A 25920-nucleotide genomic window follows, 5' to 3' on the forward strand; every position below is an offset into this window, starting at 1 on the left:
ATGAAATCATGAAGGACTCCTCAAAAAATAGAACTGTCTGGCACATACCCACATTTACCATTGGAAACGTAAGAATAGAGCTTATATCTAAGCATCTACAGATGCATATAAAATGGGTTCTCTAGCAGTCATATAAATCAATCAATAAGCAATTATTAAGCACCTACAATGTGCTAGGAAATGAAGGACAAGCATTCCAGATTACAATGTATAAACTAAGTAAAGGAAAGCCTTCATTTCATCCAACAGAAAATGCAGATGATGGAAAGGACTCACAGGAAGCATTAGTGTAAAAAACACATGAAGGATTTTTAATAATCCATAAACAATCAATATGATTCTCCTCCATCTCTGGTAGACTCTTCCACAAGGTCCTGAAGTGCTGTAGATTCAGAGCTAACCTTTAAATGGACTCCCCTCAGAGGGGAGCAAGCTCCAATATTTTGTTAAGTTCCTTTTTGATATTTCAGATATATCTATAGATCAAAGGTTCAAAACCATTTTATAACATAGACCTAATTGGCAGTCTGAAGAAGCTTAGGGATAACTTTTAGAATAATGATTTTTAATGCATAAAATAAAATATACATAATTAGAAAGAAAACCAAATATATTGAGATATAGGAATCAAAATTTTTTAAATGTTTACAAAAGTTCAGGAAGGCCAATTCTCCCTTGATAGAAGTTTGAAGTTATGATTCTATTCCAAAGTTTTGGACTTGTCTGGAAGGGAAAACTTCAAGCTAATTGGGCAACTTCGCCTTCTCATAAGACCCAGGCTATTTCATCAATTCATTATAATATTGGAGTAAAAAGTTCAAATTCTTTGTTCCTCCGTAAGAGTTGTTTTTACTCTTCATGATGGGCTAATGTGATTCTATGTAGCATGTTTCAAAAGTCTCATTTATGGCTCGACAACCTATAACTTCAACCGTCGAACCAGTGAATTTCCTTTATAAATCCCCTCCTCCAGATGTTTGACTTGTGATCACTGAGCAAAAGTATCTTAAACCTTAACTGGCTGGGGAGGGAGAGTAAAAAGGCCTTAAAGCTTGAGAAGGGAAAGTCTGTAACATTCTTAGACATGTCTTTGGAGGTGAGGCTGGTTTAACTTATCCCTGATGGAGTATACTCTTCTCTGTAGATAAAGCCTTTGCTGATGGGGATGTCCAAACCCTTGAGTGGGGTGGGTGCCTGAACAATTTATCAGAACCCCTTGAAACATAAAATCTTCATTCTCTTTAAAATTTAATTTAAATGTATTTTAAATTCATTTTAAAAAATGATTACTACTATTTTTTTCTTTATTCAATCATTTTAAAACTATTTTTAATATTCATGTTTGTATAGATGAACTTGGACCTATTAAAGACCTTAGCTTAAAAACGTTGAAGGTCTCCCATTGCATCCAGGGCCATCTCCACCTGTCCTGATCTATATCTTTCCACTGGACCCAGATGGCTCTGAAGGAGAAAGTGAAGCTGGGTGACTTTGCACAGCCCTCCCTCACTTAAATCCAATTCACTTGCATGTCATACCATCACCTCCCTTATGTCATGGTCCTTTTTGAGAAGGATGGGCAAACAACAACCTCTGTGAGTAAAAAGAGGAGATGCCCCACTGGGCACCCAAGTGGAACTGGCCAGTTGGGCAACACTGCTCCTCTCCTCTGCTCTCCTTTCTCTGTCCACATAGGATATCATAGTCTTACTTGTGGGTACTTTGCCCAAAGGAATATAATTTTGATCTCTCATTTTTTTTTCTCAAGGTTGAGGCCTTAAACCTAAATCATTCTGGTTCTTATTGATTGGCCAACAGTAGGGCCCAGGCCAAACCCCATCTGGTCATTGTTTGGGCCTTGATTGACTCAGAGTGAATGCAAATAGCAATTGTTTCTGTTTTGGGCAGAAACCCAGAGGGTCTGCCCCTCCCAGATTGATTTCTTTTTCATTTTTCACTAGGTAATGAGGCCATTCTCTGCTTCATATTTTTACCTAGGATTAATCACTGAATGGGCTTTGTCTCAATCAAACTTGGACCTGTTAAAAACCTTATCTTAAAAAGGCCAAGATCCCTCTCTGCATCCTAGACCATCTCCAGTTGACTTGATCTATATCTTGCCACTAGACTCAGATGGCTCTAGAGGAGAAAGTGAGGCTGGTGACTTTACACAGCCCTCCCTCACTTAAATCCAATTCACTTGCATATCATGCCTTCACCTCCCTGATGTCATGGTCCTCTTTGAGAATGAAGGACAAACAACAGATGAATGGGTGGTTAAGATTTTGTATCAGAGCTAAAATTCCCTGTCCAAAGAAACTTTTTTTTTTTTTAATGGAGTGACATATTTGGAACCTAACATTTCCTCAATGTATATTTTAGTACAATATCCATGATAAATGCATGCCACTTATTTCAAAGAGAAATGCTTATGACTCATCAATACAATCTGGTACAATGTTCTATTGCCAATTAAAAAAAATTCCTGGATTGAGAGAGAATCTGAGGAACAATCTAGTTAATACCAAGCAAACAGATTTGGCCAGAAGGGAGAGAGAAAAAAACAGTCAAAATACTTTGGCAGTGTTACTATGTCTCAGCTCTCTGGATCGAGTCAAGGATATAACTAAACATTTGGGGTGTCTTACAAAACAAGTTATTACTGACTCCACTTTTTTTAATTTTCAAAGGGAAGGGAATGCTGGGTAGACTAAGCCTGTTTGCTAGAAAATAATCACATATACACAGCTGTAATATATATGAAGTCAACATAAGAGGAATTATTTTCTTTGAAAAGAGTAATTTTTTTATTAAAATTGGATTTATTATCTGGAAGGAACAAGCTTTTCATAAGCTTAATGCTTATGGGATCAAACAGCAGGTTGGCAAGCTGCACTTTAGGCAGACACCAGGAATCCCTGTATTGGCAATATATATTTAATCCATGACAAGGCTGTAAATCATACTTGATTTTCAGAAGCCTTAATGAAACACATGTCTGAAATGCATCATTTTTGTAATGTTTCAAAATGGTAATTTAAGTGCTACTTGTTTCATAGGACAGTGTAAATCATTAAACTTTTGTTTTCATCTTTGTGGCAGGAGAATCCAAGATTGTCATACTTAGGAGGCATCAAAGCTCTACCATCAATCAAAATGTGAAAATTTAACGAAATACTGTGTACTTTATTGTGTGGAACAAGATCCAGATAGATGCACCCTATTTTGGTACAAATTCTACGTAATAGAAGGAAATTCTCCTTTATTATTCACACTTTCCTCCTTCTCACTTCTTTCTCTATAATTATACAGCACCCTTCTCAACCTGGAAGATACCTTTAACCCTGTACTTTTTCACAATGAGAGATCTCTCCAATCCTGTGGCTCCTTTCTCTGGTTGGTATTTTTCTCTTGCAACTTTCACTTTAAAGAAAGGCTCCCAGACCAGCCATTTTCACTTCTTCATTCCTCTCTGGGATCCTCTCCTGACTTTTGTGATTTCTTTCTTCACTATTCCTCCTTAGGGAACCCCCTCTCTCCCCTTGCTCCCCATTTTTAGCACACCTTCCCCCATTAGAATGTAAGATGCTCAAGGGTAATTACTGTCTCAGATTCGCCTCTATTTGGACCCCAAGAACTTAACCATGTGGCTGGCATATAGTAAGAAATGCATGTTGACTTGAAACAGAGATGGACCAAGTCCCATCCCATTATACCTCAAGGAGATTAAGAAAGTAGCCAAAGACTGAGGCACAAGACAGGGTTTAATATCATCCATCACATCCATATTGGGAGCAGCAGGAGCATCCAAACTACACTCAAGAAGGAACTGAACAATACCTACCTAGTATATTCAAGAATAATGAGGGGATTGTGCAGAGCACAAAGTCCCAATATAGGGACTAAGGCTGCAAATTCGAGAAAAGCACCATATGCAATGAAGAAATGTCACTCTAATATTTAAAAGAAGTCCAAGAGGTAAAAGTAGAAGAGTAAAGTGACCCCATATCAACAATAAACAAAATCTGAGAAGAAAATAAAATGGCTTGGTTATAAATCCTATAAGAGTAGCTGAAAGAAATGAATGAAATACAAAAGAAAAGTTAAGGAGAAAAAAATGGGGAGGAAAATAGCTTAGAATAGAAAAAGGAAAACTTTAACTGAATAGCAAACTTCCCAAAAATAGGACTACCAAATAGAATTCAAAAACACCATTGTAACAACAAGAAATAATAAAGACAACAGATTAGAATAAATATAATAACATCTAAAGTAGCTACCATCAAATAAAACTGATATAAAAAGAGGTAAAGGAGAGATAACATTAAATCATTGGAACTCTTGAAAACCATGTCAAAACAGAAATTCTGGATACCTTATTTCAAGAAACTGAGAAGGAAAATGGCCTAGATCTATTAAAAAACTAGATAGCAAAGTAGAAAAGAAAAGAAAAGAACCACTATCCTCTTCCTATGAGAAATCCCAAAATGAAAAGACCCTGGAATACCAAAGCTAAAACCCAGTTTGTTTTTTTAAATCAAGAAAAAATATTTCCAGAAACCAGAAAGAGTTCAAGTACAAAGGAATCATAATGAAGATTACATAAGACTTGGCAGGAATTACCTTAAAGAAGAGAAAAACATGGAATATGACATTTCAAAATGGAAAAGATAAAGGTTATTAAAATATTATAACCAAGAGTAACTTATTCAAAATGTTTGCAAAAAAGAGTATACAAACATGGAAAAAGGGGAGAGGGATTATCGGCAGATGAAACTCATTGCTGTTTGAACCTGAAAAAAGGTTTGTAAAAATTAAAAAAAAGAAAATCTCTCTCTCTCTCTCTCTCTCTCTCTCTCTCTCTCTCTCTCTCTCTCTCTCTCTCTCTATTATATATATATATGTATGTGTATATATATATATATATATATACTATACACTATATATAATTGTGTGTGTGCATGCATGCACACACACACACACACACACACACACTTCAATACAAAGAAAAGAAGAATGTTCAGAAGTGGCCAGAGACAATTAAGACACTGTTGGAACTACCAAATTAAATATAATATATTCTTTAAAAACAACAAGCTGTGTATAGCAGAAATTCAGGGTGAGATATACAATCCTCTATATTCTTTTAAATAAGAAAATATTCATTTTTGTTAATGTTTGTGAATTTAATAATAATGATAGACAATTCAAATCCAACATATGTCCTTCTGAAAGACAAATTCTATGTACATAATGCATAGTAATTTTTCCTCAGTATTTAATATTATTCCCTTCCTTCTCTTCTAACAAACAGAGGCAACAATCTATCTTCTCACAAGAAACGACTTGACCAGAAAAGTACTGCTTGGCTAGATGTGTTCTTTGAGTTACTTTGCCAATAACAATAGATTCTTGACAAACACATTAAATTTATGTCTGGATGGTCTCCTTAGAAATATTCATTCATAGTTAATTGAAACAAATTAAATGCACATATGGAAAGGTAATTCAAACTTACTAAAAACTCTTCACTACCTGTAAATACTCACTAACTGCTTAAAGACCATATTGAGTTAAGCAGGAATAAAGAATGTAAACGGAACACATATGACACTAATAAATAGCTTGATGCCACCCACTCTGTACAGCTGGAGTGGAGAAAATGCAAAATTTATCAGCTGCCAGCAGAAAGCCCTCAGCTTAATGATTCCAAATTGAATGTCTCAGCCCATTTGTTACCACATGAAAAATAATTCACCCCTATTTCTTGGAAAAACACAAGTGCTCCATGAATAGATACAACTTATTAAAGCAAATTTAAAACATTAAATTATCCAGCTTTGTTTCCTTTTTATGACTTGTTATTTTTTAAAAAGCCACATAAAAGAAAAAATAGCCCTTCATTTGTTAATCATTTCACATAAATAATGTCCCAAAGTTCCTTTTCCCTCTATAAACTAATCATCTCTCACCCTTCCTCATTTTTTTTCTCCCAATACTATTTCCTTAAGTTGACTAGGAATAAATATTTCAGCAGGCATTTAAGTTTCAAAACTCTGACAGGTTTACATATAAAGACAAAAAAGAAAACACCGCTAAATTGCTTTAACAAAAATCTAGATATTTGGAATTCCTAACACATGGAGAATTCATTATTAAATACTTCTGGTGGAACTACAAAGGACACTGGATGGCCTTTGTATAATTCCTGAATCTCAAAATTGGAAAAGAAGATGAAGACCATCTAGGTCAATGCATTTATGAATGCAAACCAACTACATCACGCACTGAGCCATCTAGGAATTGCCATAGTAAGGAAGCCCACTGTGGCCCAATCTGCTTCAAAGTACCTCCAATTAGGAAGGTTTTCCTTCCATCAAGTTTAATTTTTATCTGATGCAACATGGATCCAACTGCTCTCAAGTTCTGGCCTTTAAAAGAATCTAAATCCCTCTTTCACATGATGGCCCTTCAAATATTTGAAGACACATTATCTTTTCCCACCTTACCCCCTAGACTTCTCTTATGCAGGCCACACATCCTTAGTTGATAACCTCATAGTGCATCTGCTCATCTTGTCCAACACCATCATTTTGAAGATGAAGGGATTGGAGCACAGAAGGATTAGTATGTGCATTGCCTAAATGAACAAAGATGTGACGAGGGACCCTTCTTCATTTCAGTTTTCTTCTGGATGGTCTCAAGTTGACCAATGTCTTTCCTAAAATGTAGCACACAAAGCTGAACACAATACCCTACAAACCCAACAATTAATCTAAACTCATTACTCAGGTCTTTTGTACCTATATAGACTATATCCTGGGCTGACATTAGTGTGTATATGTGTGCAGGTAGGTGTGTTTGCATGTGCATGTGAGCACGCATTTTTGTTTCCAGGGCACATAAAAATTGAAGGGACTTCTTTCTCCTTAACTAGAAGTCTCTTTAGTCTTTTGAGGATTTTTTCTCTCTCTTGACTCTTAAGAGGGGAAAAAAATGTATTGCAAGTGTAATTTTGAGGGGCAGAGTGATCACTGTGAAACAAAGAAGGACAGCGATATTCCAATCCCTGGACACTAGGTCACCCTTAAAGCATTAGCTTATTTCTGGTCATATCACACTGTGAGTTCTATTGAATTAGGATTCCATTAAAACCTCAAATACTTTCTAAATGAACTGCTGGAAAGCCAATGCTTCCATGACAATTAAAACAAAATACTGTAAGCATCCACAAGGAAGCCATTCAAATACCATAATAAACAGTCAGGATTGATCAGAAGAGATCTTGAAATACAACATTCTAAAAGGCAAAAATATGGGCTTATAACCAGGAATAGTTTATCCTGAAAAACTGAAGTTAATTTTACAATTAATCTTATAAAAAATGGGTCTTTAATGGAATAGAGGACTTTAAAACATTCCAAAGGAAAGACCAGAGTTGAATAGGATTTTGAAATACAAACACAAGAATCCAGAAAAAGTCAAATATAACCCAGGATCATGCCTGGGCATTTGCATAAGGCTCTTCATTGGTAGGGAAATTAAATACTTAATATTCTGCATGAGGGGCAGGAATGATAAGAGTATGAAAGTAGATTTTTTTTCTGGAGTTCGTCTTTGAGGAAGGACACACACAGTATTAGGCTTTATTCAGGGAGGAGCCCCTGAATAAAGAACATCTTATAAAGAAGCTGACATATAGAAAACTTGATGCTTTTAGTATGTCCCTATTTCTTGCCATAGTACAAACTAAAAGCACTTGCCCTGTGGGCAAGATCAAGAACTCTTCTCTGAAAACTAAAACCAGAAAGAGAACTATCCTCTCCCAAACACTCACCAATTCTGCCACTCAAACTGTCCATCAGCAAAAAGGGTTTATGTAAAAGCCCAAGCCTAAACCAAATAACCAGGTGTGATGTAGGTTTTCTAAACTAAAGCCATATTAATTTTTATTAATTAGCTTTATTTTATATCAGCTGATAAAATATTATTACCTAGAAAAAAGTAATTTTGTTTGAGCAAATGAAACACTAACATTCTAACAAGAAGAGAAGAAAAAATATACCCCTTAAGAAAAATAATAATTTCAAAGGGTACTGAACAGGGGAAGGAAGTGTTAGTAGTAATAGTCCTTGTTCAAATTTGTTCTGTTCGGAGGGTCTGGAAAGGATAAAGAAAAGGGAGGGTATAGTGAGGAATACACCAGTATAAAAAAGGGAAAGAAGAGCATGGAACTCACTATTTTTCTTTAAAAATTAAGGTATACTTCCCAAACCTGAAGGGGGAATTAAAAAAGCAGAGAGAAAACAACTAGAACCTGTGTCTTAAACTGACCTTTAGACATTTGGAGAATGATTGAACAAATCGTGTTGTATAAATTTAAGGGAATATTATTATGCACTAAAAAGTCAAAAGAACCATTTTCAGAGAATCCTAAATGGTATAGACTGACACAGAGCAAAGTGAAAAGAATCAGCAGAATCTATACTAGGAAAACAGCAATGTTAAGAAAAATACTATTAAGAAAAAACTTAAGAACTCTGATGTAAACAACGACTGTCCATGTCTTTGGAAAACCTATGATGAGATATATTATATGTCTCTTAATAGAAAAGTTATAGATGCAAGGATCAGAGACATATATTTTTGGATATGATCATTGTGTGGATTTATTTTGATAGACTATATTCACTTATTACAAGTATTTTTCCCCTTTCTCTTGGTTTGGGGGAAGGAGGGATGGAAGAGAAAATCAGATGTAATGATGCCAAAAAAAGAAGACTATTGTAACACTTTTGAAAATGCACCAGAGAAAACAGAAGGAAGTTAAGGAATCACAGGCATGTAGGACAATCTGGAAATTAAAGTGTAAAATTTATTCTACACTTTTTGCAAAATGCAAATGGTGTGAAGTAGATTCACAGTTTCATATGGAATCTTATTTTTGTGTGCTGCTGTATGTATAGAAAGCTCATTTATTTTTAGCATGAAGTTCAGAATAAAAAAAACTTCAAATTAAAAAGATCAATAAAGAACATAATGCATTATTGCAATGTAAATATCTTATGAAGCTTACTCCTAGGCATGAGCCTTATCCAGATGTAGCTGGGTATTTGCTTGATGGCTGAAAATTAACCTTTATTTTATGTACTGCTTTTCCTTTGAGGGCAAAAGGGAAGGGTAGGTCAACAAGAAGCTTTAAAACCTGCAACCATTCAAAACTGTCTACTAATACCAGCATTACTGAGTATGTTTGTACTTTGTCTAGGTACACTTGAAGGCGGCATGGCACAGAGGAATGAGCACTGACTGGAATCTGAGGTTTTGTTACTGTTCAGTCATTTCAGTCCTGTCTGACTCTTCATGAATCAATTTGGGATTTTCTTGGCAGGGATCCTGGAGAGGTTCACCATTTCCTTCTCCAGCTCATTTTACAGACAACAAAATTGACAGGGTCAAGTGACTTGGCCAAGGTCACACAGCCAGGAGTTATCTGAGATCAGATTTGAACTCAGAAAAACGATTCTTCTTCACTCCAGACCCAGCACGTTATCCATTGAACCAAGCTGGACTATGCAAATTTGTTAGGATTTTTTTTATTCTTCACTTCAGAAAGCAGTTGGAAGGACCAGTAATAATCGCTGATAAAAATAAATGAGTTAAGCAACTTTTAAAACTGAAACTTTATCTTTGGTTTGCAAAATGTTAGAAGAGCATTGTATACAGCTAACTTGTGTTGCTTGATATGAAAAGCAAAGTAAATGTCAAATCTTTCATCCTAAAACACTTCAGCAGGTACTGCAGTTGGCTGTAAAAATTTTCCTCTTCACTTATGAGTTATTTTCAACTTGCCAAGGAAGAGTATGTTATTTATACCACTTGTGTTACTTCCATTTTAATCAATTATGTTATATATGCTAGTATGTATGTATATGATATGTATGTATACACACATACATAAATACACACACACATACACACACATATATATTCCCAGGTTAATCAAGAAAGCATTACCCAGGAGGAAACAGGAGCTTGAAAGAATAGAATCATCAAGAAAAGAATATAAACTCTTCAAGAAGCAACCTAATTGCTCTCAATCACAGAGTGGTAAGACAAATTTCTATAATCTAGTTTGTAAAAAATATAGGAACAAGGTGTCGGGTGGGGTGGGGGAGGAAGGGAAGAAGGAGGGTGGGAAAGGACAAGTAACAAGAAGCAAAATGAAAGAATTTCCTAGCATCTTAGCCTCCTTTTTATTGGGCAAGTTTTAATCCTATCAGAGATACACGAATCCAGTTCATTATCATATATATACACATACATACACACATATACATATATACACGTATACACATGTATGTATATGTATACAAACATACACTTCATTTTAAAAAAAAACCTGTTATCAAACAAGTATTCAACTTTTACTGTGTATACTATACTATGCTAGGCACAAAATTTAGATGAGATATTCTTGCTTTTAAAGAATTTATAATCAATTGGATATAGATAGGATGGGATAATTGAATGATCAAATCAAAGTTATAAAGTTCACTATTATTTTACTCATTTAGGAACATGAGATCCCAATATGTTAGGCCCAAGGTCACAAAGGCAGCAAGTTATTGAGTCAGAATTTAAACTACTCCACTAACTTCAAATCTAGTGCTTATTCTGCTATATACACACATCACACATTTAGTGAGTGATACAAAACAATGTGTGATGAGTGAATAAGAGTTATTTTTTAAAGCAGTATGTGAAGTTCAAAAGAGAAAAATACTTAGTAGGTGGGATATTATGAGAAAATTTCATAAAGATGGTGATGGCTTTTATATCACTAAAGTAATAGTCTTAACCTTTATTGTATGATGGACCCTTTGGAAGTCTTATATGTGTTCTCTTTCTTAAAATAATGTTTTAATACAGAAAAAAATACAATATGTAGGATTATAATGGAAGCCAACTACATTGCAATACAAAAAAAAAATCTAAAATAAAACAAATTCACAGATCCCAGGTTAAGAACCTCTGCTTTGAAGGACGGACAGGCATGGAATTGGCAAAGAGGAAGACAAACTTTCTGGGCACAAGGAATAGAATGAATTAAAGGTACAGCCCTGAATCTTGGATTGGGAAATGCCTCTGAATTAATTATTTCTTCTTTTTTTTTCAAATTAAACACTTGACTAAGTCACTGTTATTGCATTCTGTCTCTCTGGAGTTATTTAATTCTTTTATTCACTTTTTCAATTACTCTCACAACTTGAATTTCTGAAATTATTTCAAGCACACATTGTTGTTCTGTGATGAATGAAGTGGAAAGTCTACACACAGCACTGGCCTTCTATTATGTGACATGTTAAGTGCCCTTAATTCACACCAATTTAAGGCTCAGTGTTCCACTAAGGCATTCTTTTTATAAAAAGTCTCTCCTTCAATATAACTAAACTACTGTTGCTCATAAAGAAAATAAGCTTTTAAAATAGTTAGCAATCTAAATTGATGAGTGTAGATTCAAGAAGGTAGGAATCATATTATCTCTACCCATTTCTATCTCCCCCACTAACTAGCACACAGCATTCTGCACAGAGTAGGCAATTAATAAATATCTGTTCAAATGAATTAAAACGACATTGGAAAAATTAGTATTTTACTGTTTCAGCATGAACCCTGCCCTTGTGTTTCCTGGATTTGTCCTTCAATGTATGATATTATATTTGGATAATTTTGTTTGTATACAAGCATTTCTCAACCTTAGCATACACCTGAATGCACCCATCCCTATATTCCCAAGCTAGGTCTGAGGCTGGCCAATGATCGAGGAGGAGTCTGAAAGGGAAAAGGAAGGGCAAATTCTTATTTTAGTGCTTTCAACCCCCATGCAAGACACACACACACACACATACACACATATATGAGTGTGTGTGTGTGTGTGTGTGTGTGTGTGTGTGTGTGTATTGTGTGTGTGTATCGAAGGAAGTTTGACAGGTGTACCTGTGTCCAGATAGTAAAGCTCCCATTTGGAGTCCAAGGTAAGAAAAGGGATGGAGACCTGGGGGGTCTGTAGATCAGAAGGTGGTACAGTGTGAATCCTGACACTAAAGTGCCACATGGTTCAAACAGCCTCATTTTGAGAGTCCTGGCCCCTTTCTTTATTGTAGCTGCCTCAGCCCTGACCTTATGCTCTACAAGGTTTTATGCAACTTCTCAAGACTTCCCTTTCTCCAGGTCCATGAAACTCACCAAGATCTGGCTTCCTCTTCAAGTCTGACTTTTTGACTTTAATAAACTAACTTTTAAAGGTCTCCCTAAATTTCCTCATTCTTCATCCTATGGCAATGCTTCCTCTCTAATTCACTTAAGGAATTTGTTCCTATCTCATGAACGGATCATAAGGTAAGGCAGCAATTATATGTGTACTGGCTCCTTTTCTGTGATTGGGTATTAGACTTTCAAGACCAATTCTGTTAACACTGAGAAAATGTCATTTATTTCGACTGGGTGGAAGGCTCTATTTGCCAAATTTAAAAATAGCTAAGCATTTTGACTTTTACATCACTAGTCATCTTTTTTTTTCATTCTTCAAAGGCATTATAAATATTATTGTAAAAATTTGTCATAGAATACATAATATATTTCAAAGAAATGAAGTAGCACAATCATTTCTAACTTAAGAAGCTATAAACTAAAGGGAGGAAATACAACTTTTCTTGATTCCCTTGTCCTAGATACAGCTTCACTGCTTCTGAAAGAATTCTAAGTCCCCAAACATACAAAGTTTCACTCATTCCTTAGCTTCCAAGATCTCTAATCATCCAGGTAAAGATCTCTATTACCCCCACTCAATGACTGGATTATCATTGTGTTTCACTCATTTTCATGAAGCAAATTATGGGGAAACTCCATACCTGAAAAGATACTCCTTCCACTAATAGAGATCTATAATTTTCTTGTCTCTTAGAGTCACAGGGAGCTATCCAAGGCACTAAAGAAGTTGTATGACTTAGGGATTACAGAGCCAGTATGTATCAGGGAAAAGACTTAATCCCAGGTCTTCCTAACTCAAAAATTGCCTTTCATTTCATTATGTCAGGTAGCTTGAAGAAAATTATCCTCAACAATTAGAGATTTCTCCAATTTTCAAAGTATTGCCTTAATGCCATAAGAGTTTGTAGCTTTGTTGTCAAATGACAATAAATTAATGAATTCATTGAATGTCTGACTTCCCAGCAATAGGCAAGATGCATTGAATGATTCTAGAGAAGTACAAGATAAGAGGCCCTACCCTAAAATAGTACAATTCTTACTCGCCAGCCATTTTCTTGACATACACTTTGTCAGCAGACCAGATTTGAAAATATTGACTTGGAGATACTAACCTTATCTTGGAAGCCCTGTTGCCATGACTAATGAGATCCTCAACTAACTCAGTATTTCAGGCAGAATTTAGGCTGCCCTGGAAGAACAGTGACAATCTCTTCCCTGTCGCCATCCCTTTAACTGGAAAGACAAAGGTTCCCTTCACTGGAAACCATTCCCCTATGTGTGTTAATGCTCCCTTTGAACATATATACCTTGAGGGCAGAGACTATTGCTACTTTTACATTTAGATCCTCCAGTTTTTAACCCAATAGTTCAAACTTCTGCAGATATACATATAGATGGATAGGTATATATGTGTACATGTATATGTACACACATGTGTGTATACACACATGCGTATACACACATACATAATTCATATGAGCAAGCAGTTTCCAATGGAGTTAGGGATATAATATGACTATAATTAGAGCATTTTTCACATTGTGGTTTTACTGTGATGTAGCAGACAGAACAATGGACTAGGAATCAGGAAAGACCTGTTGGCCATGGCAAGTCACTTAATCTCTCCAAGCCTCAATTTCTTCATCTTTAAATGAGGATATTATCTGGCAGCTACTTAGCTTAGGCAGTGGTGATGAGGCTTAAATTATATAGACACACACATATCCATTCATATTGTGTATATATGTCATGTAGGTGTGCTTGCCTTTGTGTTTATGTATATATATATGACATATGTGGGTGTATATATATCATTTGCATATATACATATAGCATTCACAAATATACAAGTTTTATATGAAAGGATCACACTGACATTTTCCCAAATTTATATTCTCTTTGTCGATTTTTCTATTTAATTTATTTTCAACAGGTTATGTACCTTCTCTCCCATCAGCATAGTAATGACTAATAGGTTGCCTAACTCTCTGGCAGCATACCAAGCCTTTTTTTTTAGGTTGTTTTTTTAAAAAAAATTATTTCTGATATCAGACTAATCTGAAAGCAAAAGTCACCACCTTTCCCTTTCAAAAAGGTAGCACTGAATAGCATAAAAAGTTCTGGGGCTTAGGAGTTAGGGATCTGGGTTTTAATTCTCACATTGACTATGAAAACTTTCCCTAGTCTATTGGTAAACTGATAGGGATTAGCATGAGGGGAGAATAGAAAGAGGAATGGGTCTGGGTTCAAACCCCACTTCAGATACTATTTGCATGATTTTATCCTGCATGGTATTTAACTGTCCTTGGTTCTCAATTTGGTGATTTGAAAAATGGAGAAGGGAGTTGGATTATATGGCCTCTGAGGTCTCATTCAGTTCTAAATCTAAGATCTTAGTATGATAATCACTAAAATTAATTCAAGGCCTAAGATTATGTCACTGTTTTCATTTCATTTCCTTTTCCTCCCAATTTTCTCCACATTTAAAAAGCTATTAAAGTGTAATAAAATTATATAACTTAAACTTGGCACTAATTAAAAACTGCCATAGGCTCATTTTTAAAGTAATATTCATTTTTGTTATATTTCACAATATTATAGTCTGAATTTTTTAAAATGCCTCACTAACCAACAACTAATTAAAATAAAACTATAATGTGATCAATTTTATAATCACTAAAGTACCCTGAAAAAAAAATCTGGTACTGAAATATTTGGAAAAATCCTAATGGTATAACCACAACAAAATCATGTCCCTTTCTTTAAATTAATGGGGTCAAACCCTACTGTGTGCAATACATTAGCTTAAATTTTCTTGAAATTCATAGAGCTTTATTTAATTACCTATCTGCATCAACGGTCACATCATGTACCCCTCTCTGAATGACATCACGAGACGTTGCCAAGTCTGGTATCCGGTTCAAACTTCTAGTATATAGGTTCAATCCTCCATCTGTCATGTATCTGAAAATAAGTTAACAATTAGTCAGCAGGATTTGAACAAAGGCAAGAGAAGAAAATCAAAAGAATAAATACCAACAGAAAAGCAGCAAAGTTATTTCTTTGTGAATAACAGGATAATTTACCAAGAAGACCTTAAAGAATTAACAAAGAACTTCATCAATAATTTGCCTCAGCAAAGTAGCATGACACAAAATAAATCTACAAAAAATTAATAATTCTATGTATTACAAGAAAATTTGGGAGAAAAGATAGAACATTCATTTAAAGTAATTATAAAATGCATAAAATGTTTGGGATCTAACATCAACAACATCATTATAACATTTATATAGTGCTTCCTATATGCAGGGCCCTGTGCTAAGTACTTTACAGTTATTATCTCCTTTGCTATTCACAACAACCTTGGGAGGTAGGTGCTATTATTATCCGTACTGTATAGATCAGGAAACTGATACAAACAGAGAATGTGACCTACACTCAAATATCTAGTAAATCTCTGAGGCCCAGCTTAGGTCTTCCTGATGCTAGGCCCAGAGCTCTATCCACTGTACCTACACACTGTATTCATCTACTGTTAAGTGCCCTTAACATCACAAGATAGATGCAGGACTATCTATCTATCTATCTCTGTATATATGTATACACACATATATACATGTACACACACATATACATATATACACAATAACACATATACATATACACACATATATACTATATGTTTATATACATATATACTACACACATATACATACATGCATAATATCACAACAAATATATGTATATATATATATGTGTATATGCATATATTGTATTTTATAGAACTCAGGATAAACTGAAGTAGGGAGCTTTAATAATAATTATATATGTGTGTGCATATGTATGTATGTATATGTATACACATACATATACACAATCAGGAAATATATATGTATGTATATGTAAATACATACGTTGTAATTTATACAAATCAAGATAGACTGAGGTAGAGAGCTTTAATAATTTATTATATTGAGGTATATTTATATAATTAAATATATTACCTAAATGAATATAAATATTGAATATTATGCCAAACTGCTAAGGTAATATTTTCTATAATTTGATTAAATATTAACAAAATTAAGAATGGAGCAAGAAAAGGTCAGCAGTTTCAAGAGAAATAATAGAATGAACTATGAATAGTCTAACATCAGGACTCAAATTATTTTATCAAAGCTATTCTAGCATTGGTTGTAGTATTCCAAAAATCCATGAACACAAGGAAGGAGATTCCTTACTCAACAAAAAAAAAAAACTTGTGGCAAAGCTGAAAAGCAACTTATCACAAAATAAGCTGAGATTAAAATCTTAACACCAGGGGCAGCTAGGTGGCACAGTGAGTCAGCAGGACCTGAGTTCAAATGTGGCCTGAGACACTTGACACACTTACTAGCTGTGCGACCTTGGGAAAGTCACTTAACCCTAATTTCCCTGCCTTCCCCCCTGCAAAAAACAAACAAACAAAAAAAACAAACAAAAAATATTAACACTATATAACATAATAAGTTATATATGTATTTGTATCTAAACATAAAACTTCTCATAATATATCAGAGAATAATAGAATGCTAGGGTTTTCACAACTATGGTTAGTGGTTCATAAGCTGACAAGGGATAAAGGTTTTTGGAAAGGCAAAAGGTACATTTTATAGTGTAAAATTTTAAAGGTTTCACATTAAGAAAGTAAATGCAACTTGAGTAAGAATAAAGTTATAGATTGGGGTGGGAAATCAATGCATGACAATAAAAGCCTCACCTCCAGAATCTAGACTGATTTGACATTAACGTATTTAGAGTCATTTACTAATAGAAAAGTGATTAAAGGTCAGGAAGAGTTTTTGAAGAAAAAAATGCAAAGCATTAATACCTACATAAAAACATTCCATATCACTAGAAAAAAAGAAATTGTAAATTAAGGCAGCATCCAGGAACCACCTCATACCCATCAAACTGGCGTAGGTGGTAAAAAAAAATTGATATGTTAGGGATTGTAGAAATATGGAAATACAGTGTTGGAATAGAGGTGAATTAGTCTACCCATTCCCCAAACAATTTGGAGTTACACAAAGAAAGCTACTTAATTATCCATAACCTTTAATCAAATGATCCCAGTGATGGGTTTTTATACCAGAGATGTCGATACTGCTAAGAAAGGTTCTATGTGCAACAAGTTATTCATAGTAATTTAAGCTGTAGTAGCAAAAGTGTGGAAACAAATTGGGGTACATGAACATATGAGAAATCACTGATCAAAAAGAACAATAATAAGAATAATAAATAGATATAATAAGATATAATATATAATAATAAGATATAATATAATAAATAGATAAAAATAAGAATAATAAAGCAGAAGAAAAAGAACAGTGTATATATAATAATAATGGAACTAAGGGCACCATAAACACAAATAGAATTTGGGTCAAATGCAATGGCCACTGCTGTTTATAAGCGGCAATTCATATTTTAACAGCCTTTTTATTCTTTCTCTTTAATAAATGAGAAACCATCAGGGCAGTCAATCATAATCATTATATTAGGCAGGTTTGCTTAACTGTTTTTATTAAGGGAAATAGAATAGACTACAGCCTGTTTATTGAAAAATGATTGTTGTGTCAAAATAAATTGTATTAATAAAAAGATAATGAATTGTTCAATTAATTTGATTCTACTCAAATCCCTTCTGTGCTCAGAGCTTACAGAGCAACAAACCAAGGCATCTTCATTGTTTGTTGTTCCATGAAGCTTTGTGTGGAACTTTCTGACTTGAGGGAGGTGATATACTTCTTTACAGGCTTTCGATACTTAGTTCACCATTCTGTGTCAAAATTAGGAGCAACCAGTAGTCTTATTTTACTCTCTCATAGGCTCTAATTAACAATGTAAAAGTCATCTTTGCATCTTTTTGATCACTTTTTTAGCATTTTTATTTCTTTACCAATAATACAATTTTGACTAATTTGAAAGCACTAGAATTTCACTCAACATGTAAAGTTTAAAGACAAGTTGTTCACAATGATGTATTGCTTTATGGTTCACATAGTATTTTCTGTGTGGCAACCTTATGAGGTACATAGGGCAGGCGTTGTTATCTCCAGTTTGCAGATGAGGCCATTGGAGTTTGGTTAGACAAAGTGATTTATCCATAACAGTAAACATTGTTCTTTCATTCAATAAAGATTTACTAACCTATTTTTAAATGTTAAAGATATGAAGTTAGGTTAACAGTAAATGGAAATTTAATAGGTCATTTGAAAATGGAATGGAATTTTTATGTTTTAATTAAGCAGAGAATGAAAGACTCAATCTAGTAAGGCAATAAAATTCTTACGTTATTCTCACTCTATGATTCAGACATACTAGTCCATGTTTTGTTCTCCATAGCCAAGTGCTCCATTTCAAGCTCCCTGCCATTGCTTTGGTTGCCCCACCTGCCCAGAATGCCCTCCCTCCTTTACCTCTTAGAATCATTATCTTCCTTTAAGATTCAAAGTCTACAGGAGGTGATTCCTGATCTTTATATCACCCCTCCTACCCCAGATGGCTAATTCCTTCCACTCTAAGGTTATCTGCCATTTGTATGTATGTGTGTGTGTGTGTATATGTATATGTATGTATATATATGTATGTATACATATATATATACACATATATGTGTATGTGTGTGTGTAATTATTTACATGTTGTCTTCCCCATTAGAATATAAACTCCTTGAAAACAAGAGTTGTTTTTGCTTTTTATTTGTACCACTAGTACTTAGTTTAGTGCCTAGCTCATGGGTTTTTCTTTGTCCTTAGTTTTCAAAGAGGGCCACTGACATCATGGAGTGCTGGCTTGACTTGCTTATGAATTGGATTTAAGTGAAGAAGAGTTGTACTTCCCTGGCAGCATTTCTATGAATAGGAAGATGAAATTCCATGGGTCTCCAAGTATAGGAGAAGCCTCATTCCTTTCTTTCTCTTTCATTTATTTTTTCTTCCTTTCTTCCTCCCTTCCACTTTTTCTCCATCTCTCCCTCTCTCCCCCCTCCATTTCTCTGTCTTTCTCTGTTTCTCTGTCTCTCTCTGTCTCTCTCAATCTCTCTCTCTCTCTCTCTCTCTCTCACTCTCTCCATCTCTCTCTCCCCCTCTCTGTCTCCTGCTGGTCCACACTTACTTATGAACACATAGGGCCTCTTTCTTTGCCTCTGTATTTATTCTTCATTGATTTTAGGTGAATGAGCATAGGACAAAGAAAACATAAGGTTATGATCTTGTGATCTTTGAGAGGTCAAAAGAGACAGCAAAGTCCCAGCAATAAAGTTCATTCCAGAATTTGGTAGTAGCTATAGCAACTAAAGCCAATTCTGGAAAGAAGCCATCCTTGAGGAGTAACTTCTTGATTCATCAACACATGGATCATCCTGACAGCTAAGGCACTGTAGAGTAAAAGCAAGAAACAATTGGCTATGCTGCACCAAGAATTGAACTAGAGGGAGAAATCATGGCCCAAAGAGATTAAGTTACTTGCACAAGAGAATGCCCATACAAATTAGGTCTTCTGACTCCAGCTCTCTTTCCACTGTACCATGCTATCTCTCAGTGAACATTCTTATGAAGGTTGTTGAGATGATGCATCTCAGGAATTCATAGAACCATGGTAAAGTCTGTGTGAAATGATGCAAAGTGAAACACAAGAACCAGGATAGCAATATGCAAAATGACTCCAGTAATGTATATGAAAAGAAAAATAAACAGAAGCTAAATTCTGCATAATTCTAAAGACCAATCTTGGTCCCAGAAAACAGAGAAAGGGGAAGGGGAAGGAGAATGAGATGTAGGGAAAGAATTGGAAGGTAAAGGGAACTTTGCATCTTTTAATTCATTTTACAAGGATGCACCAGCCCTGGTGATTGAGAAAATGAACTAATGGAAGACTTTGTGAAAGTCTGTCTTCTTCGTGATTTATTTTATCTAACAATAGGATATTCACAGGGAGGTACACTGAAGACAGCTAGAGATCAAAGATGAGACAAAATCAGAGGAGGGCAATTCAACTCACTACTGCTAACTTTTCTTAGTTTTTTCCTAATCCTAGAAATGAATAAAATCATGAATGAAAACAATTTCTGAAAATTCTGGTGAACTGTTTATTTATCTGGTAAATAGTATTTTATTTTTCCCAATTACATGTAAATATGATTTTCTGCATTCCTTTTTTATAAGATTTTGAATTTTTTTCTCCCTCCCTCCCATACATCCTCCCCAAGATTGCAAGAAATCTGATATAGGTTATACACGCACAATCATGTAAATATATTCCCTACTGTGAACTGTTTAGTAAAAGCTCTCTGAGTAAGTCAGCAGTTATTATCCTAACAATTAATTTTGCTTACAGTTTTGCTTATGACGGCCAAATTTTCATTTTCACATTACTTGGACTATTCTTTTTTTATTATGATTATATTTTTCCCAAGACATTCACATCTCTGAGGATACTTTACATTCAACCACATACAGAGTTAGGAAACTAGAAATTATTTACTTAAAGAACCCTAAGTGCAGTATTATTCTCTTATACACACATACTAAGGGACCTGGGATTAAGATTCTATGCATATTAATAAACATACACATATATGCATGCACATATATGTGTGTATATATAAATACAAACACTTACTTAATATGTAATTGTTTATGGACACTAGGGCTCAGAACACTTCTGGAAGTTCCATCCCATCAGCTCCAATATTGACCATTTTATATGCCACGTAGCTGTTTCTTTGGCAGCATTTCTACATAATTTCTATATCCCTGAGTATCACCATCCTACCTAAGCCTTTCTCTCCATTTAAGGGTCAAACATCCTAGTTATTTCCCTCATTATTGTCACATGAAATATTACAAAACCTCCTGTTTGATCATTTTCTCTCAAGAGTCTTCCCTCTCCCATTCATCTTCCTAGTAGATACTAAAAGAATATTTCCTCTAAATCACAGGTCTCACCATGTCACTCTTTTACACAAGAAGCTTTAGTTGGTCCTCATTGGCTCTAGGATTAAATACAAAATGTTCCATTTGATATTTAAAACCTTTTACAATCTGCCTTTAATGTATCATTCTAAGCTTATTGTACATTAATTCCTTTCACATACTACACAGTAGTTTTTCACATACACATACAAACACACACACACGCGCGCACACACACACACACACACATCTTTCTTCCATCTTTCTGACTTTGCATAGCCTATCCCCCATGACTAAAACACATTCCCTCCTTACATCTGCCTCCGAGCATCTCCAGTTTCCTGACAATCTCATTTTTATTAACTCCAGCAAGAGGTCTTTCCCAATTCCCCTAGTGTTAGAACCCTCCTCACAATTATTTTAGATCTATTTTGTTTGTATTTATAGGTACCTAACTTGCCTCTCATTAAAATGTAAGTTCCTTGAGAAAGGGAGTTTCATTTCTGTGTTCGATTCATCAGCACCTGAGACAGTGCCTAGCATATAGTAGGCCCTTAATAAATATATTCTCGCTGAAAAAGAAAGACATATTTGTTGATGGGTAATTGTTGGATCTTGTTTCTTCTTTTTGCTTGTCCACTACATCTAGTCTTTCACTAAATCCTATGGATTTTCCCTTCTAAAAATATCCTAAAAATGGCCTTTCTTTGAAGACATCCATTAAGAGGGTACTGACTACCTTCTAAGCAGTACTTTCACTTTGCAGACAGCTCTATTATAGTCACACAACTCAACAACAGTCAATATGGAAGAATGTTGATTCCTTAACAACAGGAGAATTAAAATAGAATTTGAGGTAGCAAAAAGATTAAAAAAATGTGTTCTCTCAATAATCCATTGATTTTGAAGTGAACTTATAAGATGTGAAAATCAGTCCAGAATAAAATGGAACAGTAAATGGTTCCTGTAAAAAATTTTTTTTTAAATCTATCATCATTTTTCTTTAAAAATTCTATTTTCTGTATGCTAAAAAAGGCTAAACTATATTTGGACTAACTACACAAAACTTAAAAAAGTGATGTCTTTAAAGTATCATTTGTACATGCTGAAGCCTCAAGAATGGAAAATAACTGGATGGTGATATAGTGTTTTTACACCAGATTCTAATGTCTTTGTGTAGTATTCATGCACAGGTTACCCCCCCCCCAAATGTCACATTCTCAATTTATGTTACTCTGTAGGGATACTTTCTTCATTCTCATTCCTTCTATGTGGGTTTAAATGTCTAAAAGGATGCAATTTACATCATTTCTCATGAAAAATTATGCTACAATCTGTTCACTCTCTCTGTCAAGGGATCTTTTCCAAAAGAGTTATGGAGAAGAGGAATGTGATTCCCCAAAAGCATGTCATTGTAGTTTCAGCAGGATCAGTCAAAGTGTGTCAAGAGAGGGATGGGATGGTTAGCCAAGAGAAATATTTTGAAATAATCAAGAGGGTATTTTTTTCTTTGGTAATAATTATGACAAGTAGAACTCATGGGAAAAATACATGGTGTTAGTCTCAGGAGAATAAGTAAAGCCATAAATGAATCCCATCAAATATAATCTCTATCTATGTATCTATCTATGTGAATGCATATGTATATATACACACGTATATATACATACACACACATATACGTATGTGTATTTTTTCCGGATATTTCACAAAAGTCAATATTCTCTTATTTATACAATACAAAGTTTCTTATTGAGCTTAAAAGATTTTTGTTTCAGTAAAATTTAAAAGTTTATTTCTCATAGCATAAATGTTTATTCAAAAAGAAGATGAGAATAGAAAAGAAAAGCATCAGAAAGCTCCCAATATGTGAGAAATTGTCAAACTGCTAAGTACATTTTTAATTATCAGATTCTTCAAAAAATTTCTGCAGGAGTCAAACTTTAGAGACCAATAAAGATCATTCATCTGTTGAAGTCCTAACCACCCTGTAAAGCCCCAGATCAAAAGCTCTTTCTTCAAGGAAGTCACCCCCAATCTCTCCCAGTGAGTCTGGACACCTCCCCATAACCCTATTTGGAGATTTCTTGGAAAAAAGACTTGAGTGGTTTGCTAGTTCCTTCTCCAGCTCATTTTACAGATGAGGAAACTGAGGCAAACATGTTTAAGTGACTTGACCAGGGTCACATAGAAAGTAAGTGTCAGAGGCCATATTTGAACTCAGGAAGATATGTCTTCCTGATTCTAAGCCCACTGCTCTATCTACTAGACCACCTAGCTGTCCATGACTTTATTGATTTTACCCAACTTTCTCATTTTTAGTTAAAACTAAATTGATCATGGAAATCCCTTTTAAAACAGTATGGCGTTATGTAAATGTATATCATTACTTATGACCACCACACCATGCCTTCTTATAAAACATCTTGTGAACACAGTTCTAATACTACATATTTATTTACAATCTTTTTTTTTCCAAGCCATACATACATATTGCTAGAAATTTACTTGAGAATAGCACTCTATTAGTAATTAGTGGCTAGTAAACTAGAGATCCTATCCAGGTTTTTTTTTCCTCCATAGGAGAGAATATTAAGATACCTAAATGTATAGATTAGTAACCGTGACATTCTTTGGGGGAAAAAATGTTATTTAACAGATTTTTACTGAGCAATGATAAAGGGAATTCATGACCTCTAAGAGCCAAAATGGAATCTAGGAGCATCTATACAATTGACCTCTTCCTTCAAAAAAAAAGGCAAATAAGATTGATACACTGAAGAAAGACTATATACATAGCACATCTGGATTTCAGGAAGGCTCCAGGGAAAATCTCTGCAAATTCTTTGTGCATAGATAAGGTAAAGATATACAAGCTATACTTATGTAGGTTCAGAATTGTTTCAATAATAAGGGGGAAGATGGGATTTTAATATTATTATATTTGTTAACCAAGAGGGAGGCATCTAGTGGAGGTGAGAGGAATTTGTCCTTGGCCTTTTTCCATTTAAAATTTTTTTTGGAGGGGGGTCAATAACTTAGATTAAGGCAGTGATGACACTCATATCTGTAGATGACCCAGATCTAGGATCAGCAATACACTGTTTCTTTCTCCATTGATCTTCAACCACATGCAGCTTTTGTACTCTGGTTCAGTAGTTTCCTTACATGAGAACATACCTTTAACTCTACATGGAACAAGTGAGACAATTGAATTGACCGATATAACAATTTTTAAAATAGTTTTAAAATTTTCTTATAAAATAGTAATGTACCATTTCTCCTGCCTGTTTAAATGTGCTCTAAATTCAAATGATTATAAGCAGATATAATTTCACTTTGAAATGAATATTTTCATCCTACTTTCTCTGGATTTTTTTGCTTTGTAGATAAAAAAAATTCCACTGCATGAATTGACCCAGCATGGTCCTTTCAAGTATTCTTAAAATCCAGTCTTTCTAGCACAGCCAATTTTATTCTACAGAACCTTTTCTCTAACCTGTGCCTTTGAAATAACATGAACATTTTTATTGCTATATTTCAGTCATGAGTCACATCTCACCAATGTAAGTCTATACCTATGGGGTCAAATGAATGTCCTTCTGCTAAGGTATATAGTTCAACTTGGTCCCTCTTGTATAGATTCTAAAGCTATGGGTTTTATTGTTCTCTGCTTTCTTTTTGCCTTTTACCAGTGAATCACTGGACTTTTCTTTTTTCTTCTTTTAAAAATATACATATTTTATTTATTTTGTTAAATATTTCCCCATTACATGTAAAAATTAACATTCATTTTTAAAATTTTGAGTTCTAAATTCTCTCTTTCTCTCTAGTTATTCCCCTAGCCATTGAGAAGACGAACAATATATAAATCACACATATGAAGCCCTGTAAAACATATTTTCATATTAGCCATTTTGCAAAACATACATACGCACAAACACACAGCCCAAGAAAAATAAAGTAGGAATAAAACATATGCTTCAATCTGCACTCAGAGTTCATCAGTTCTACATCTCTGGAATTAGATAACATTTATCATAATGAATCCTTTGGAATCACCCTGGATCATTGTACTGATCAGAGTACCAAAGTTTTTCACAGTTGATTATCGTTACGATACTGCTATGTACAGTGTTCTTCTGGTCCAGCTCACTCTGCTTTACATGTAGTACATATAAGTCTTTCTAGGGTTTTCTGAAAGCATCCTGCTCATCGATTCTCATAGCACAATAGTATTCCATCATAATCATATACCACAGCTTGTTCAGCCATGCCCCAACTTATGGGCATCCCTTCAATTTCCAATTCTTAGCCACCACAAAAATAGCTGCTATAAATATTTTTCACACAAATGTATTGCTAATTATGGTGGGACTTTTTTTTTTTTTTACCATTTTCTCTTTTGGAGCACTTAGGTAATCAAATGCCTTTGATGAGTCTGGCCTTTGTTTCTTTGATTAAATAAGGGAGTCTTTGATAACCTGATTAAGACACAAGAAAGTGTAGTTCATACAGGTTTGAGTTGCATGGTTGTGACGCCCTTTGACCCTGAACAGGGTATATAAACTCAGAGGTTTGCGTTTTGTGTGGGGGCTCTCACTCACTGGAAGAGTATTGTGTGATTTGACCAGACTAGACTCTGGGTAGCCGTTTGTTAAGGAGCCCCCTGGCTTTGAAAAAACCC

At 34.6% G+C, this 25920-nt stretch overlaps 1 protein-coding gene across 1 annotated transcript in view; it reads right to left on the reverse strand.

Annotated features, from left to right (window-relative positions):
* The window catches only part of NAV3 (neuron navigator 3), a 341502-nt gene that overhangs the window by 168368 nt on the left and 147214 nt on the right, over positions 1-25920 (reverse strand). The window contains exon 11 of the mRNA XM_036760724.1: positions 15118-15237. Coding sequence (XP_036616619.1) covers positions 15118-15237 — 120 coding nt within the window. The remainder of the gene's footprint in view (positions 1-15117; positions 15238-25920) is intronic.

Source organism: Trichosurus vulpecula, chromosome 5, assembly GCF_011100635.1.
Source record: "Trichosurus vulpecula isolate mTriVul1 chromosome 5, mTriVul1.pri, whole genome shotgun sequence".
NCBI lineage: Eukaryota > Metazoa > Chordata > Mammalia > Diprotodontia > Phalangeridae > Trichosurus > Trichosurus vulpecula.